Source organism: Lepidothrix coronata, unplaced genomic scaffold, assembly GCF_001604755.1.
Source record: "Lepidothrix coronata isolate B3197 unplaced genomic scaffold, Lepidothrix_coronata-1.0 Scaffold28, whole genome shotgun sequence".
Classification (NCBI taxonomy): Eukaryota; Metazoa; Chordata; class Aves; order Passeriformes; family Pipridae; genus Lepidothrix; species Lepidothrix coronata.
Window position 1 is genome coordinate 5,672,989 of NW_016690208.1, and position 18,625 is coordinate 5,691,613.

The following is an 18,625-nucleotide window of genomic DNA, read 5'->3' on the forward strand; positions in this document are numbered from 1 at the left end:
AATGGTCGCTCGCACGTCAGGAGGTGACAATAATATTTTCTAGACTTAATTCCCTCTCTGCTTTCAAAACTTGGGGATAGAGCTGCTGGCTGCAATTAGACAGATACTGGCCTAGCTGTCCGAGGTAGTACCATCACTCTCTCTCAGTACACACACACACACAGAGCAGAGTGTGTGTGTACATATGCATTTGCTCCAACCAATATCAACGTGTGCTCGTACTCAGCTACTTCTCAAACCCAGAGACCTTGGTGGCCACCTCAGCAGACATCCACATCTCCACAGGCCATTCCCAGTCAGCTGGAGCCGCGTGCCTGGCCGCTGGTGTCACAGGGAGTTCAGGGACATGGTCAGGAGAAGCCTTGCCATGTGTGCAACAGGGGCTGGCCAGAGCAGCGGGATGGACGGCTGCCCTCCGGCCGATGCTGGAGATGGATCCAGGATCTCCCAGAGAGGAAAACACGTGTATGCACAGTTCAACTTAAAAACAAGTTATGTAAGGGATGGGTTCCCGTCTCCTGCTCCTGGGGCATGGATGGGTCATTCCCCTCGCTGGCTGTGGCTCGTGGTGGGCTTTCACATTCTTGGACGCGCGGCCTCACGGACACTTAGCAGCAGGACAGGCCCGTGTGCTTGCGTGGAGACAGGTTTTGTTACAGACCTGCTCTTGGCTCGGTGCAAACTGAGAAGGGCTGGCAGAGGTCACTTGTTTACTTTTTGTTATTACTGTCAATGAAGGATCATTTTGGAGCCTTTTTCCTGATTCGGGGCCAGACTGCTGAGCATTTCCTTTGCTGTTGCCGTGAGCCCGCCGGCAGCAGTTCTCCCGGGCTGCACCTTCATCCCAGGGCCTGGCAGGACCAGGAGCTGCACTCCAGCAAGGGAGAACGGGAGGGCAGAGGGAATCAGTGACGCTGCCAGACAGAGGAACACGCCACCACCTCGCTGTCCACTCGGCTAGTGACCGTTCCTGCTGGCCTTACTGTGGTCTTCACCTTTTTAACTGGTCTCCAGTTTCTACCTGGCTGTTTCCACTGATTGAACTTGGGTCCACAGCAGGGCAGAACATTTCTACACCTTTGTGGTCACCTTCCATTGAACATTTCCCAGTCCCAGAGTATGGAGAGTCTGAGAGTTTTGTGTAGGTACACTCTGAAATCACCCATTTGTGATCCGATATGACTCCAAGGAAATAAAGTAGTTTGTTAATAAAGAACAAGAGTAAAAAACTTTAAAAAAAAATTTAAAAAATGAAGATTTGGCAGATGGCTGTGAGAGGAGAGAGATATTCAGTGTTCTAAGAACAAGTCAGCAATCAAAAACTTCAGGGTGCTAAACCTGGCTCTGCCACCAACCCCCACAGTTCCTCTCCGTTTAGGACATCTCTGTTTCCCCTCCTATAAAACGGGGGGGAAAAACACTAAGATTTACTTACCTTTGAGTGATCAAAGGACATGTGATTCTAAAGCACTTTGAGGAGGAAGAAAAACTGCCTACTTCCAGCTGGCATCATGTTTTCCACTTAGTGGAGTCTCGGCTACCTGCGAGTTTGGCTCAGGAAGGTCTGTCTATGTATCGAGTTGCTGAGCCAAAAAGCCCATTTCAGATTTCACACATGCAAGTGGAAATAAGGAGGGATGTCCGGGAACCGCTTCACTGGTGCAAAAAGAGAATCAGGCCAAACCACGTAAATTCCTCCTTCCTTTATGTTCAGAGGTGATCACCGACCCCCCTGAGACTCAGCGTGTTCTGGGTTGTTCGTATTCCCATGGGTTTGGGAGCAAGATTTGCAAGCACAGTAGAGTCACTAGTTTTGACTGTGTCTGGCACTGCCTTGGAGAGACTCACGGTCATTCTACAAGTCCACAAGAAACAAGTGTCAAATGTAACTCTGCACTCAACACACACATACACAGAGTGTCGCTGGAGAAATCGGAGTGGGCGTGAGGTGCTGGTCAATGGGAAGAACTGGGAGTGCTGGATCTGAGCTTCTCCTCTGGGACTGATGCCAGTTGCCGTGGGCTGGACGCCGTGTCAGCGGCTGAGGGGCAGTGGTGCTGGTAGGGCCATGGGCAGGTGAGGAAGAGTCCGGGCAGTCAGTACTGAAAGAGGATGACCTGGGGGGAGAAACGGGAGCGGAGCGTTAGCTGCTTTCGGAGACAGACAGCACTCACGGCGGCAATGTGCTTTCAGGGAGAACAGGACAGACATGGGTTCTGCTGTGGAAGCCACTTCCCCCCAGGAAAACCCCCTCTGGAAGCACTGTCTGCCCAGGAGCTGCCAGGGATGCAGGCACTGCACTGAGGAGCCCAGGCAGGAGGTAACGGGACTGTGGCAGCACAGCCTGCAGGAAAGGTGCCCCTCTGGGCACACCTTCAGCTGTGAAACCATACAAAACTGGGCAGCACACCAAAACCAGGATTTAACCAGTTTGTCCTGTGATACAGCAGCTACCAAGAAAGACAAAGACCATTACCAGTGGTCCTGACTCTATCCCACTCCCTCGATAACCATCACAGGCTCCCCTCAAACCACTTCACCTCACTGCTCTGCAAATACAGCCCCTGCCCTTGCCATTGGGCAAGGGAAGCAGCCACTGAGCTGGTCACAACTCAGATCTCACCAGCCACTGCACTGGGCACCCTGAGGGGAGGGTGGGGGGTGCCCCATGGGAGAAGGGAAACAGAGACTTAGCGTTTACAAGTGTTTTCCCAGGATCTCAGCTATCACTGCTTTTAAAAAATTTTGGATGTGGAAAAAAAAGCTGTTTCAGTTTTCAGGAATTCAACATGCAAGTGACTGTGTGGAAAAGGAGCTGGTTGGGGGGCAGCTCCATGTCCTGAGAACCCCATTCTGCAACAGCTGTGAGCAAGTAATTGCATTTAAATCAGGAGCTGCTTGCTGCAGTGGAGCTTCTCTGAATGACAGCACTGGGACTGTATAATATTTTCTGAAAACTCTCCAGCTCACTGTGCAAGTATCACGAAAAAATGGTAGCATTTAGATTGAAAAAGTAACTTTCCTTTTCCCCTGCTTGTGCTCGCTGAAACAGAGCTCAATAAGCTGCCACTGCTGCACTGAGAGAGAGCTGAAAAGAGAGATGCTGAGAACTTCTAACAGTAAAGACAAAAGCTAAAACCACTAAGAGTTGCCAAAGGCTCAGTATTTCCTCAAAGGAAAGTCACTGAAACTGGAACTCTGAATAAAATCTTACAAGCCTAAGCATGTTTGAGAAGTCTTGCCCCCAATAAGCCGTGTATTGGATACTGGAAGCACTGCACAGAAAAATATCAACATGCAATATTGTTCCCTGGCCAGACATTGTGAAATAACATTCCTGCTTCAGATATTGTAACAGCCAGTTGTTTGTTTGGTTTTTTTTAAGCAATACTGCAATCCACAAGAAATGAATTGTTTTTGTTAACTCATGGAAAACTGGGAAGTTAGCACATGCTGACAGTCCCCCCTGCTCTGTTATCAACAGAGGAACGGAGCAGGACGGAGCTCAGGGCACACTGGAAGGGGAGAAACCAGAGAGGGGAGTCAGCAGGAGGACGTGAGAATCCTTCAGGGAATGCAGCACTTCACAACAAGGAGGGGTGTTTAGTGAAGAACAAAGTGATGCCATTCTGACCAACAGTGGGTACATCAACTGAGGGCCACCAAGACTAAGGACAGACACATGGGAGGTCATGGAGAAGCAGTGATGCTGACAGGAGACAGCGGTGGCAATGATGTTACACAAATCTTTGCTACAGTGGAGGGTCGGCCTCAGAGCCTGGAGCAGGGACTACAATTACCTTCTCACCCCTATTAGATAGTGGTCCTTCCATGTCTGCTTTGAGGTGCACTGGTGGAGCAGTGTAGGGAAGTCTACAGTGCACTTGTCCACACTGTACCTGACCTGTGGATGAGAAGAGGCTTCAGCCTCTGTTACTACAAACAACACAAGCCCTCCAGCCGGCACGGCCAGGCCTCCACCGGGAGCAGCTCGGGACACACATGGAGCAAGAGGTGCCCCATGGATCAGGCAGAGGCACAGCAGGAGCCCATAGGAGGGGAGAAGCCTCACAAGAGCCACGGAGCCAAAGCCTCCACCCTGGCATGACCAAAGCTGCCCACCACTCACAAATCATTCACCAGCACTTGAAATTGTTAAGGAAAGCAACTCTGCTGCTCGGAGAAGGAAGGAGAGCACTGAGCACCGAGCTCAACAGGGCACACTCACAGCTCTCCTCCATGACACAGAGAACTCATGGAGGGCCAAGGATCAGCCAGGTAAAACCCAGGCAGTGGCTTTTCTGAGGATGAGGTATGGAGGGAAAGAGCAGCAGCCCTCTGTCCCCTCCCTCTCTCATCTGAGCCTCCCACATTAACAGCCCTTCAGAAAATCCCAAAGGCAGAGTTCACCAGGCACAAGGAGGAGTAGCAGCACAGGAATGTTTCTGGCAGTGCTGTGCCGTGGTGCCACCGCCTGCTCCGGTGGAGCTCCCCCTGCCCTTCCCCGAGCCCCCCCAGTCCCCCCAGCGCCGCAGCCCCGCCGGCCACTCTCCCCTCTTACTTTCTATGTATCCGTGCAGCGTCACCATCCGGGCCCGCTCGGGGCTGCTGAAGGGCGAGTAGTGGATGTCGTCGGAGAGCGAGGAGGGGATGCGGGACGGGGGCGCTCCCGAGGGCGGCACCGTGTGCTGGGGGGTGTGTTTTTTATGGCGGGCTCTGCAGTTTTGAAACCAAACCTGAAACAAAAGCAGCAAATGCTGTGTCAACTCAGAGACAACTGGATTGAAGTGTGGTCCTTCACTGCAACCCCAGGGTGGGTGTCTGCTCCAAGCATTAAAAAAAAAAGAAATAAAACTGAGAAATCTGCCCCTAACCAGCGTTTCACTGGTTTCCACAGCTTTATTTTACACCCACTAGAACATGAGTGAAACCAAAGCTCTGTCCCTGTTCAACTCCTCTGCAAAGAATGGGAGCACCTTTCAAGGTCTTAAATCTTAGGCTGCAGCCCCAGCTCACCTGGGCTAAAAGCACAGCTGAGATCAATCAGTTGGGAAACATGTGAGCATTGGCAAGGAGAGGAACAAGGGGAGACAAGACCAAGCAGAAGGTTAGATTAGGAGATGTTGTGACTTTAAGGATGATGAAAACAATATTGGTTTAATACACTTGTACCATATTCAAAACCCACATCAACAGAATATTAAAGCTGAGAAAGGAGGGTACTGTGGTGAGACACAGCCCTAGTCTGTGTGAGCAGCAGGTATGAGCCCTCTGACCATATCTCAGTGCTTCTAATTAAAGGAATAGTTAGGGAATTACATCCTAGAGATAAAACATGCATGGAAGGGTTTTTTTATGCTGAGGAGGTGATTTGTTTCTTATGCTTTAATTTTTGAAAGATAGCTGGGAGTAAAAACCTTCTCCAAGGCTGAGTGAAGATCAGCTCTCTGAGGCTGAGCACACTGGACCACAGAGAAGGAAACAGTCATAAGCGTTTGACAAATTGTTTCCTGTTTAAAGCGCCTTTGAAAAATATCCACATAAAAAAATCACCTGGTGTGCAGCCTGCTTGATCTTTAGCTAAATGAAGAATCTCAGTAATGGACACTCGAGCCAGATTTTCACACACAAAATTTAAATGTGTCATTGACAAAACAATCCCCGATGAAAGCTCCAAATTTATTTTCATCATTTGTGTTTTTTATTGTATGCAGAAAGTATGTCAGCAGAACATTAAAATGATGAGTATAAATGTCACCGAGAGGCAAAGCTGGGCTGTCTGCAGGGATGATGAGCTGGGATTTGCAGAGGGGACATTTCTCAGTCCCTACAGCATCACTTTCCCTCCCCTCCCGGCACAAGTGTGGGGACTTCCCTGCCACCACGTCCCCTGGGGCTGCAAAACCCCTTTTTCTTTAAACTTCTCAATCCCAATGCCTCCTGAAGCTTGAGAACTTTGCCTGCTCATGGCAGGGACTGCTACTGACTGCCAGGGGAGCTCCGGCGCTGCCTGAGCTGGGGCAGAGCACAGAGCTCCAGGACACTGTGCTAATGGGCAGCTTTCCCACCTGGTGATTTATTGGGGCTGCACGGGGGTTTGTTTCATTGCATCCTAGGAGGGAAAAACAAATAGAAAACCCACAAGAGAGACAGAGGGAGAATGGTGCTGGCATTGCTACAGGAGCCAGTGAGCTGACACGCTGGGGAGGCAGCAGGAAGCTGCTGGATGCTGCATGTCGTGGGGTTGATGTGCAGGAGTGAGGGGCCACGGGGCTGTGAGCCCTGTCTGGTGCCAGCCTTTAGGTGCACCCTCCCTGCCCTGCTTGGGGCTGCTCAGCCAACAGAGCCCACCCAGCTGCCCCTCACCTGAATGACCCTCCGACTCAGCCCCGTCATGTCCGCCAGCTTCTGCAGCGTCTGTGCGTCGGGGTTGTTGTCCTGAGCAAACTGTGCCTGCATGACCTGTGGGAGAGAGGAGAGAGGGGCTCAGGATGAGGCTGGGGAGGCACAGCCCCTCCAGCCCCCCCGGCCCAGCCCCCCTACCTGCAGCTGCTCGGCGGTGAAGGAGGTGCGGGCTCTCTTGGCTGGCTTGGGCTGGCTGTCCTGCTCCGAGGGCACAGCCCCCTCCAGCGTGATCCCATTGCCTGCAGGAGAGAAGCCCATGAGCCACAGGTCAGAAACTCCCCTGCCCACCTGGCACCCCCACATGCAGCAGCTGCTCAACTGGGGGACAGCACGGCCAGTGGCATCACAGTGTGGGGCACCCACGGCATCCCCTCAATCAAGGGACAACACGCCTGGCAGGGTGGGGCACCCACAGCATCCTTTGCTGCAAGTGGGAGCAGAAAGAGTAGAGCCAGCACTATCCCTTGGGAGCTGCCCTGGGCTGCTGAGCCCCTCAGCACACTGGGAAGGAGACACCACCTCCCCCAAAGTGTTTACTGTTGAATTAAGAAAAATGCAGCAAGTGGTGGAAGCCCTGGGGAATAAGGGACAGGAAGACAGCAGCAGGAAGAGGGATGTCAAGGTGGTGTGTGAGGGCAAGCACTGATGTCCCACTGGCCCTGACTCGTGGTCACTACTCGGCCACATCCTCCAGGGAGCGGCTTGGAAGGGACCCTGTCTCTGCTGGGCTCACCGACATCCATCACTCCTGCCCTGTGCTGCTCCCTGTGACCCCGTTTTCCTCCACCGGTGCTGCTTCCATGAGTCGTTTCATTTGCTCAGAGTTTCAATGGGCTCTTTGCTCCTTTCTGCAGCTCCAAACCCTCCCAGCACCCTGATCTCCTCTTCCTCCTGGGTCCCTGAGCAGCAGAAGGAGTAACACTGTCCCCACGGCCTTGGGGTGCCCATGCCCTGAGCAGCAGCCACACTAAGGGGGACACACCAGGGGGACACCGACCTCCCACTTGCCAAGCACAGTGTCGGGGTGAGCCTACAGGGAGGGTGGCCAGAGCTGGGGTCCCTCGTTCCTCACTGGGGTCCCCCCTGCAGCCCAGGCCATGCCTGTCTGCTCTCAGCAGTGTAGGTGAAGCACCAAGGAGGGATGGAGGAGGGAGGAAGGCCGAGCAGGGCTGGCGCTCACCCCACTCCCAGGATGCGCCTGCACAGCCCAGCGCTCGCTCCACAAGCTGGACCAGGCTGTGATTGTCTTGGCTTGAGTTGAAGGACTTTCTCATATAGTTTGACTTGTTCTTTTCGGATGATGAATGGGACTCTGACTTCAGCAACATCTGTTTATTTTTCTTGTATGTAAAACCTCATGTGCAGAAGAAATTGCTGGGTAATTGCTAGAGGGGGGAGCATGGCCCTCCAACTTCACAGCAACTGCAGCTCTCCAAAGTGATCCCACCCCCTTCTCAAAAGCAGGGGACACTTGGACAGAGGTACCCATACAGGGCACTCATCAGGTGCCCCAATGCTGCCCAACACCGTGGTGCTCAGCCCACACCAGCAGGTCCTTCCGAGCAGCAGAAAACCCACCATCCCAGCCCTCAGCTGGGGTAACAGCTCTGTGAGGCTCCCTGGTGCCAGATCCTGCTGTCCTCGCACCAAACTGCTCCTCCAGGCCACGTGGCATCTCCCTCTCCATCCCTGTCCCCACCGCCTCCCTCACGCCTCCGCAGCAGCTGACCATATGGACCAACATGCCGTGAGCCACGTCCTGAGCCGGGACCCTCCCAGCCTGTCTGGGCACTCTGTTTTCATTCTCTTACTCAAACACAGTAAACAGAAACATGTTATTTTCACGTCAGGTTGTTAATGGTTTCCACATGCTGCATGGGCCGGGGCACGGCGTGTCACTGCCTGTGCCCACCATGCACTGAGGTACTTTCCAACATAGGACATGCCGTGGCACTGCCCGGTTTCTCTGTGCACTACACTGGACTAACCCCACAGATTTGTTCCTCCAAGCATCTCTGGCCACTGCCATGCAGGAGGATGGGGCTGGGCTCAAGGGGACGGGAGCTGTGGTGCCATGTGACCTCAGTGTCACTGACCCGACTGGGACACTGGAGGCTGGCCAGCACCATCCAGCTGGGAGCAGCATGGCCCAGGATGGGCAGGGCGGGTGGAAAATGATGGGAAGGTTTTGTCAAATCGCCAATCCCACCTTCTAGATTTATGACTCACAGCCTCAAAGTCCCAACAGCTTCCTCACACACTGCATGCCGGGCTGTGCGGGACCAGGCACTCGTCCCCGGTACCACCCATGGCACGCAGGTCTGCCATGAGCCGCAGGTGCTGCCAGCACGTTGGCCACCCCCGTGAGCACTCTGCCAGCCCAGGGCCTTGTGCTCAAGCCACCCCATGGCCACCCATCATCCCTTTTTGGCAACAACACGACCGACCCCGACGCCCCAGGATGAGGGTCAGGGGAGGGGACAGTGACACCCTGCATGGTCCCCGGGGCAAGGCTGTGACCGCAGTGCTGGGGGTCCATACCGTTCTCTGCTGCTCTCTTGAGGTTCTCTATCATGGTGTCGTAGTGGATCCGGCACAGCACCTTCTCCTCCACCAGGCCAAACTCCTCGCCGGTGGAGAGCTGCCGCTTGCAGGAGAAGCAGGCGAAGCAGGCGAGGTGGTAGGCATTGCCCCGCGCTCGCCGCACCCAGTCGCTGGCGTAGATCTGCCTGCCACAGCGGGCACACTTCGTACCGAACCGGCTGCGGGGGGGAGAAGAGGCAGGTGAGGGCAGGCAGGGTGAGGACAGGCAGGGTGAGGACAGGCAGGGTGATGTTGGGGCGCAGGAGCTGCTGCTGACCCCATCGCTCACCCTGAACCAGCCCGAATCCCACAGCATGGAAAGATACAACAAAACTGTTCCATGGGTGCCATTCCCCAGGGAGTGGTGTGGGCAGTGCTGTGGACAGTGGTGTGGGCAGCAGCGGGGTGTGACTCGCCACAGCCCTGCAGCACCAGATGCAGCCGAGGGGCTGAGGTGACGCAGCACCGTGAATCAGCTTCCAAGCCCGTGGGATTTTTCATTCTGATAACAGCCAGTGTGAGACTCGGATGGAAACTGTGTCAGAGCTGGTTCTCTCCCACTGCCATAAATCAAACCATGTGTGTTCTCCTCACACGTACGGGCGCACGCATCTGGTTTTTCCTCCATCGAGGAGGTCTCATCGCTGCGAGAGGATGATGACTGTGCTGGAGTGAGCTATGCTGGAAGGTAGCTCAGCACAATGAAGAGGCAACAAGACAGCCAGGATCCCTGCACCGTGTGATCGTGCACTCCTGAAAACCTCCATTCCTGCCAGCATGCCAACGGCCAAGGGCGGGCGATTCACGGGGAGCAGCAGATGTGCCCCCACGGCCCTGAACCCCCAGGCTAGTGCCTGCCAGGAGGAGCCAGGCACAGCCTTGGTTTGATTTCTGCATTTCAGTATTGCTGCTGCTTAAAAAAATAAATGCAATGAGCAGTGGCAAAAGCATCAGGGGAGAAAGGAGCCTGTCCTCTGCCACTGCAGAGCTGGTGCTGGCTCTGACACAGCCCCGACTGCAGCCACCGCGCTTCCCAGCACAGCCTCAGCACTGCCACTGCCACCTCAGGCTCCCCAGGGGCTCTCACCAGCCCCCACCACAGTAGGGAGTAGAGCCACTGCCAGCCCTGCCCAAGCAGCTCCTGAATCTCTCAGCACAGGCACAAAACACCAAGAAGAAACAACCACACCGAGCAACAGGAGAGACCCCGCACCACAAACCCCTCAATTCACTGTCCAGTGTGGCCCCAGGTGCTGTGGACAGGCAGTGACAGAGCCCAGGTCAGGCCACCACAACCAACACACTGCCTGTGCCCGACCCCACACCACAGAGCTGCCGCCCACCGTGGGCTCAACAAGATGTAGAAAGACCGTCCTGTGCTGGAATTACTAATTGCAAAACTATTTGGGAGGAAACGAAGGGTCTAAATTTTTCAGCCTGACCATAGCTGACCAAAAAAGAAAAAAAAAAAGAAAGAGGACATTTCTGTGCTGAAATTATACAGAGACTTAGCTAAGAGACTTCACTAATTTACTTCAGATGGGAACATTGTAAACTGACTTCGTGCCAGCTCGTTTATATAAACGCACAAACAAAAGAACCATATTAATTTTTTATTTAGAAGTAAAGATCATTCCTGTAAATTGAATTACTTTGAACAATGTGCTATGTAAACAGTCGTACTTGCTGAGCAGTATCAAGCGAGGGGCAGTGCACCGAGCTAATGGCACGTGGTGATGGCTGCTCCCTGCTCGGATCCCAGCCTGTGCAGGGGGAGCACAGCACGGGGATGGGGAAAACTGGGCACTGCACAGGAAAGGTCACACACCCCCATCACACACCAGCTGGGGTCTGGGGGAGATGCTCAGGAGGCCCCAGACCCACAGGATGGAGTCCCCCCTGGGGCCAGGCAGGACCCCTGGGTTGGTGGCGGTGCCCAGGGAGTGGAACAGGGGCTGCCAAAGGCGCGGGAGCTCGTGGGAACAGGGCAGCCAGTACAGTCAGGGACTGATGCCACTGTCCCCTACAGAGCCACGGCACCAACAGCACCCAGAGAGACGCTGAGGCTCAGCAGCAATGTGGGCACGGGGCTGCACAGGCTGCGGCACCGGCAACCGCTGACGCTGCGCCTGCAGCTCTTGGCCAACCCCCGTCTGCAGCACTGCTGCAGCAGTTGGGCTGTACAGAAACCAGGGTGAGCTGGGGCCAGGCACAGCACCCACTGTCATCCAACACTGCCACCACAGGGACCATCATTGTGGGCCCGCTGCTGCCAGCACCGCAGGAACAGGGAGGGAAATGCCTGTGAAAACTCTGCCCCAACCCGTCACCGCCACAAATGAAGAGCTCCACCAGAACACCGGCATTAGTGCCCTGAGCTCACAGGGCAGAGAGAGCCCAAAGAACGAAGCACCAGGAAAGGGGCTCCGCATGGCCCCTGCCACCTGCCTGGCTGGGACAGGGACAGGGACAGGGATGGTGGCAGGGCTGCACTGCAGCAAGAGACGCAGAGCCAGAGGTTTTATCCAAGCCCAGCACTGTGGCACAGGCAGGAGCATCACCAACCGCTCCCAGAGCCATCGGCTCACACCTCACGTGCATGGTTTGTGGTTGAGTGAGCAGATGCTGATGGCCCTCCACAAAGGCTAACCCTGGGAGATGAGAGCTGACAACAACATTACCAGGAAAGACTCATCCCAGAGAGACTCATCCCAGAGAGACTCATCCCACCTCCCCCAGGGGCGGCTGCATCATCTGGGGAGTGGGAAGAGCAGAGGTGGGAGGACGCTCTGGTGTGTCCTGGCTCTCACACGCCACAGCTCCCTGAGCCCTGCTGTCCATCCCTGCCTGTGGGGACAGGGCAAGGGACACCCAGCCCCAGGGCCGCTCACAGCTCCAAATATCTCCTGGTTCCACTCTGTAGGAAGCCCCAGACGCAGCCCTCAGAGGCAGCTGCAGCTTCCAAACATCACCCCAATCTCCCAGCAGAGCAGCGGGTGCCTCAGAGAGCATCTTCATGCTGTGACACGGCAGTGCTCAAGCTGGAGCATTGATTGAGGTGATGGAGCCCACCTGAGCCACAGCCAGGCCAGTGACCCCATGCTCACATGCCTGTGGGCTGCCCATCGAGGTCACAGAGGGGCACAGCAGGAATCACATCGGGATCATGCCAGGCCTCGGGGTGACCGGAGTTGTGGGAGCTTGGCTATGAGCAGCCCCTGCATCACCCAGGAACACAATGTTCTGCTCAATGAGATCCAATTTTAATTTGGTTCTCCTTGAAGCACTGGAGCCTTGGACGCCAAACGTAATTATTTGACAAGACACAGGAAACAGCAGCATTTGCTTAAAAACGAACATGAGGCCGCGGAGCCACAGCAGTGCCAGCACCTCTACACAGCCCCTCACGGGGACAGGGAAGCGACACTCGGACAGAGCAGGCCTAAACATGCTCCCCGTGGGCAGTGGGGCTGTGACATGACAGCCCTGTGCCTGTCAGCCTCCATCCTCAGCGTCCCCCAACAGCACCAGTGTCAGAGCCAGCACCGGAGTGATAGAACATCCGTGTGCTCGTGCAGAGCATCCCTCTGCCCCTTCCATCTGCCTTGGCTCCAAACCACACGCATTAGGCTGGGGTTTCTGCTTTGCTTTAAAAAAACCCCACACGTTTCATCTACAGCAAACAATAAATACAATTTTTAAAATCCATCCCAAGGGTCAAGTTTGTTTTGCGCCAAGCGCTGAGTCCCACTGGCCGGAATCAACAAGATGCCGGCCGGCATGTTCCCAGGGCCGGGCGGGTGCAGGAGGGAGCGGCCAACGAGCCGAGCTGGCTGAGGACAGCGGGGGAGATTTGCCCCGGCCCCAGCCCTGGTGAGCAGCCACGCACCGGCACCGACGGCGGCGGCTCAGCCCGGCGGGCTCCGCCGCGGGAGCGACCCCCGCCCGCTGCCCCCGACCACCGCATCGGGGCCGGCCCGGGGCTCGGCCGGGGGTCGCAGCGATCCCCGCGGGGCTGGGGCGAGAGAGGCAGATCCGCAGCCGCCGGGCTCCGAGCGCCGCCGCTCAGATTCTCCAAAAAAAAAAAAAAAAAAAAAAAAAATCTCCCCAAATCCCCACTTTTTAGTGCAAAAGGCAAGTTGCGGAGCGCGGGCTGGGAGCCCCCGCGCCCCCCGAACGGTTGCCGCAGGAACCGGGAGCGTCCTGCGGCGGCTTCCGCGATTTTCGTTTTGTTTCCCTTTGGCCCGTCGATACCGACGCGCACAGCCCGGCTGCTCCCACCGAACGAGGGGATCGGGGCTGCTCAGACGGGGGGTTCGCGAAACAGATTAATTTCAACGCTGTTATTTGCCACATTTGCTCGAAGGTCATTTCGAGATCCCGGCGCTACTTTAAAACCGCCTTTGGAAAGATTCGCTCTCAAAAATAAACCAAAAATAAACCACACATCAACGGCACCAGAATGGTGATAAATGAATGAAAACGCTTAAAGTGCCCCAAAACATCACCGTGGCCACGGGACTCCCTGAGCCTTTCTATGTGGAGTGGGGGACATTTCGGTGAAATCATCGAAAATTGAAGTTTAAAAATAATAACAATAACTAATAATAATAATAACAACAACCACCACCATCGGACAGGACGCGGAGCTCCGTGACTCCGGGACCGACCCGGCTCTCCGAGCCCCGCACCCCCGGCGGCACCGCACCAAGCCCGGCGGGGGCAGGGGCTGAGCTGCGGAAAATCGGGTATTTGCAGACCCTTTAATAAAAACCACCGGAGGAATCTCCGAGGTGCCCCCCGAACTCCCCTGCCCGCTGCCGCCGGGGCAGCCCCGAGCTCCGCCGCGGCCAGAGGATGCTCCGAGCCCCCTGCGCCCCGCCGGGGTCATTCCCATTTCCTGCCCGCCATTCCCCTTCCTCTCCGGTCAAACAGCATTCCCTCATCCTGGTAGGATGGGGAAAGTCAGAGCGGGGGTTCCGATGTTTAGTTAAACCCTGGAGAGGAGCTCAAGATACTCAATCCCCTCGTTCCACTCAAATTAGGGGAAAATTCGTGGGTTAAGGTTTAGAACAGAAAGACTGACGCAGACAAAACATCCTCCCTGCGGGACAGGCTGCTCCGGGGGTGCGGGTCCGGCCCGAGCCCCAGGACCGCAGCCACCGCCCGTCGTTCGTTTCGGTTCCGTAACGCGCTCCCGCTGCGGACGCTCCGGCGATTGCGGGGCCGCAGCTCGGACAGGAGCTCCCCAAAGGCACCGGGCACCGCAGGCCGGCAGCACCAATTTACCCTCCGGCAAGAGCCGGGACGAGGCCATTCCATCCCATCCCCGTTTCCCCGCCGCGGGGACCATCCCCGCCACGCCGCACCCACGGAGCCGGGCGCTCCCGCCGCCGAGACGGGGAGCTCGGGGCGGCCCGCACAGCCACGGCCGGGGGGCAGGAACCCCTCCGGAGGGTGGGCAACTGCACCCCAACCTCCCTTTCTGCCTCTCTTCCCATGCCCCAAGGGTCATCTCCCGCCCGGCTGCTCCGGGGAGCCCGGCAGCTTTTCCAAACCTTCCCCTCGGCAGTGCCGGAGCGGCCCCGGCCCCGCGGCACCCGGCGGCGGCTGAGCCTCTCGGAGCGGCCCCGGCCCGGTCCCTACCTGAAGTAGTCCATCTTGCAGAAGATCTCCTTGTTCTTGATGTAGCAGCTGTGCTGCTGGCGCAGCGAGGTGCGGCACACGGAGCACTCCAGGCACCGGACGTGCCAGATGAGGTTGTTCACCTGCGGCAGAGAAGAGGCTGAGACCCAGGGCCACCCGCCGCCCCCCGCCGCCCCCGCCGCCCCCCGCCCCGCTCACCTTCAGCAGGTACCGGTCGAGGATCTCCAGCCCGCAGCTGGAACAGACGTTTTTGCCGGCCGACGGCGTGGAGGAGGAAGAGGATGGCGGGGAGCAGACGGACGGCGTGGACGGAGTGCTGGGCGCTGAGCGGGCGTCCTCCTTCTCCAGGGCGCCGGGCAGCGGCTCCCCGTCGGGCTGAGACTGCGGGCAGAGCCGCCGCGGGGCCGTCAGCCGGGGCCCCGCCGTTCCCCGCAGCCCCGAACCGGAGCGTTCCGGCGGGTCCCCGAAGCTCTCGGCATCCCCGGCCCGGCGGGCACCCACAAACCCCTGACAACACTGGCCTGGAGGGTCCCGGCGGGAACCCCGTAATTCCTGGCCCGACGCGTTCCCGCAGCCCCCTGCCCGGCGGATCCCCACCGCTCCCGGCATCCCCGGCCCAGTGCGACCCCGCATCCCCGGCCCGGCGGGTCCCGGCGAGTCGCCGCAGCCCCCGGCCCCGCTTACCATGGCGCGGGAGTGCGGATCGAGACAGCGGGCGCTCCCCTTGGGCAGCGGCTCCGGAGGCATCACCTTGATGGAGAGAGCGGGAGAGGGAGGCTGCGGCTCCATGCGCCGGGCGAGCGCGGGGCACCCTATATAAACCGCCTCAAAACAATAAATAAGAACTTTCTAGTGGCCATTTAAATCCTTTGCAACAAAAGCTGCGTCTCTTTAATGAAGCAATTTGAATGTGGATTGAATTCTCCCCCTGCCTGCACTTAACCCGGGCCTCTTGAAGTAATCGCTCGGTTCCCATGCGAGCCAAGGCGCTGAAAAACCCCCCAAACTACCTGCAATTAGAAATTGCCGTAAATGCCCGAGATAAGAGGTACCAGAGTGTCAATTCCGGCTGTCAATCAGGGAATCCATCAGGCCACCCAAAGAATTGCAAATTTGATTTTTTTAATGGTAGTAATTAAAAATCGAAATTCTTCCCCCTCTCCCTCCGCCGAGCACAAAACGCCCCAGAAAACGCCGGGATGGAAAAATCCACCCCTCCGGCGCGGGAGGCAGCGAGCGGCCCCAGCCCCGGCCCGGCCCCGGCCCCGCTCCCGGCCCCGACGGCAGCGGCGGCAGCGCTCACCTTGCCCGCCTGGGCGCCGGCCGGGGCGCGGCGGCCCGGGCCCCGGGGCTGCCCGCCCCCATGGCTCCGGTGCATGGGGCGGGCGCGCCCCGCTCCGCCCGCCGCCGCCGCGCTCCGTGCCCGCGGGCGGCGCGTCCCGCGGCCGCGGCAGGAAGGGCGGGGAGCCGGGCGGGGAACCGCGCCGGCCCCGCTCCCCCGCCGGGGGCGGCCGCGGGCCGGGCAGGAAGCGGCGCCCCCCCCGCCGCGCCCCGGGGGCCGCCCGCCCCGCCGGGCCCCGCTACCTGCGGCGGCGGCACCGCCCGCGGGCGCGGCGAGGACGGCAGGGCAGGGAAGGGAAGGGCAGGGGGGACCCCCGGTCCGGCTCGTCCCGGTGCTGCCCCGCCGCTGCCCGCCCCGACGGGGCGCACGGTCCGGGACGGCCCCGCAGCCCCCCGCGGGTCGCGGCGGCGGGGATCGCGCCCACCGCCGCGGCGTCTGGCCGCCCGCCGCTGCCCGGGCTTCATTAGTAACCTGATAATTCCCCAGCAAAGCCCCGGCAGCGGTGCCACCGCCGGGTAATTGCAGGACGGTAACGTGAGCTGATGGCGGCCGGGGATGGATCCTCGCCGTTATTGACTGTGACAGCTAAATTGTTAACCGAGAGGGAAATCAGATGAAAGCCATTTTAGAATAAATACAAGGCATTAGGTTTAAACATCGAGGTTGCAGAAAAGCCAGAGAAACCCCCAGGAAACAGAGCCCAAGGCCCACCAGCTCGTCCTCCCATCTGTCCCCAGCTCCGCAGAGGCCCGAGCATGGGGGGAACATGGACAAGTGCAGAGGCGGGATGCTGAGAAAGAACAATTTAAACCCCTCGTTCTCGCTGGCAGGGTCTCAATTAGCTCTGGCTGCTCCAGAAGAAACACGTAGGAGTTTTCATGGACACAGCCACGAAAGCTGTCTGTCCCCCTACGCAGAGCCAGTCGAGGCAGGGCCATGCAGGGTTTGTTTCCATCGCAGAGTGAGGTGGGCTGTGATGGCCATGGCTCAGCACCACGGCCCAGTACCACCCAGCCCCACTCACACTTGTGCTGCTCATTAAAGACCAGGCTCTCTGGGCCCCACAGAGTCAGAAGAGGCTCAGGAACAGGGTGACTCCAACCCAGCCTCGGCCATTCCCCAGCCTTGGGATCATCTCCTGGCCTCTGCAGGCAGCAGGTCTCCTGCCCTCACTGCTGAGACTGGGCAGATCTCCAATGTGCCCCTTGCACCAGGAGCAGGGCCTGGGCCGTGCCTGGGGAATGCAAAGCAGTGGATACAGGGTATCAGCACCAACTCCATCCACACTCTTACTTACCCCCATGTGCTCCCTCCACCAGAGCTGGAGCTCGTACAAGGTAGCAAGAGGTGGCAGTGTGTCAAACAGTAGCTCATACAGAATCCTAAAATTTGGGGTTGGGAATGTTCTGTGTTCTCACAGTGAAGGCATGATTCCATACCCATCCCGAGTGAGGGACTGTCACCACAGGCACAAGAATAGCAGAAATACTGAGGAAAAGCCCACATTGTGAATATTGCCCTCGGTACCCCACCTTACTCCCAGGGACCTGCTGGAAATACAGGGGAAGCAAGGAGCCCCTCAGAGGACAGGACTATGTGCTGCAAGCAAGAAACAGCCCAATTCCTCTTCAGAGAAGCTGGGCACCAAGCCCCACTTTCCTGCCCACCACCAGCTGCCAACCTCCCTCCTTACAGCTCCAGATCCGGCTGCAGCGATGCCGTGTTCCCCGCTGCCCTTCAAACCTGTTTTATGATGGTTTCATGCCAAGTCCCAGGTCTGATGCTCATGAAAACATGTTTCTGAGCATCTACCTCCTCTCAGCTCCAGGGTTAGGAACTCTCTGGATTTGCTGCAGAGCCGTGGGAAGCACAGCATTCCCGGGAAGCGCCGGCAGCACCAGCGCCTGCCGGGCCGGCGGCAGCAGCAACGACCAACACAAACACTGACCTGCAATAAGGCTCCCCCAGGTCTGAGTCTGGCTGAGCTGCAGACAAGGCACTTCTGTTAGTGACAGTGGCAGTGCAAAAAAACAATTAAAATAAAAAAGACTGATGCCATTGTACCCGGGTTCTATCCATGCACTTCGGCTGATGCCAAGCATTTACCACCCTCACTCACTTCCTGCTTGTGCCACCCTCGCTTTCCTGGAGGAAAACATGCATTTAAAATGTTTATTTAGGGCCGTGAGAATTTCAACAAATTGTATTTCAATACAAATAAATATCAAAGTATGTTTCTGATGGGAGCACAACTACACACCTGCTTTGAATCCAGGTATTTTCTAAATTCCTAATGGGAACAGACTTGAGAGCTGTTCTAAACAATGCAGATAAAGACCCAGAGAGCTACAAATGTTGGAGCACACAGGAACAAACACAGGCTGTTCACAGAGAAATGTAAACCGGTGTTCCTGACACTCAGAGGGGTACAAACACCCAAGGATATGACTTTTCCCTTTAGTCAGGTACCCAAAAACTAGGAAGCAAACATTAACAGCATGAGACCTACTTCTGAACAATTCATCTTTCAACAGTCACTCCACCAGACACGCACGGCTCCGCTCCAGGTGCTGGGTTGGGAAGCAGGAAGCGTGCTCTGCCTGGAGGGAGGTGTGCTGCTGAGGGAATACAAACCTCCCTGGGCTCTGC

The 18,625-nt window shown here is 57.1% G+C and overlaps 1 protein-coding gene across 3 annotated transcripts; it reads right to left on the reverse strand.

The window, feature by feature from the left end:
- Window positions 1-786: 786 nt before the first annotated feature.
- On the reverse strand, window positions 787-15,423 carry LHX6 (LIM homeobox 6). Of its 3 annotated transcripts, XR_001874005.1 has the most exons (10): window positions 15,319-15,423; window positions 14,833-15,015; window positions 14,635-14,756; window positions 8,947-9,167; window positions 6,544-6,644; window positions 6,367-6,462; window positions 4,562-4,736; window positions 3,801-3,904; window positions 1,436-2,117; window positions 787-1,182 (listed from the first exon to the last, which is right to left on the reverse strand). XR_001874005.1 is itself a non-coding variant. In XM_017810224.1 (9 exons), the coding sequence occupies exons 1-9, from the start codon at window positions 15,421-15,423 to the stop codon at window positions 2,097-2,099; spliced, it is 1,128 nt and encodes a 375-aa protein (XP_017665713.1). In that variant the 3' UTR covers window positions 787-2,096. The 3 variants fall into 3 exon arrangements, 2 of the variants coding, with proteins under 2 accessions (XP_017665713.1, XP_017665714.1); XM_017810224.1 differs by having other exon boundaries at window positions 787-2,117; XM_017810225.1 differs by lacking the exon at window positions 3,801-3,904 and having other exon boundaries at window positions 787-2,117; window positions 15,319-15,385.
- Window positions 15,424-18,625: the final 3,202 nt, after the last annotated feature.

Coding starts and splice junctions, on each gene's coding strand:
- LHX6 (XM_017810224.1), bottom strand. CDS start 15,423: ATGGAGCCGCAGCCTCCCTCTCCCGCTCTCTCCATCAAGGTGATGCCT. Junction 9,168..14,634: donor TGCAAGATGGACTACTTCAG/GTAGGGACCGGG, acceptor TCCCCCCCGCAG/CCGGTTCGGTACGAAGTGTG. Junction 2,118..3,800: donor TATCTAATAGGGGTGAGAAG/GTAATTGTAGTC, acceptor TTCTCCCCCCAG/GTCATCCTCTTTCAGTACTG.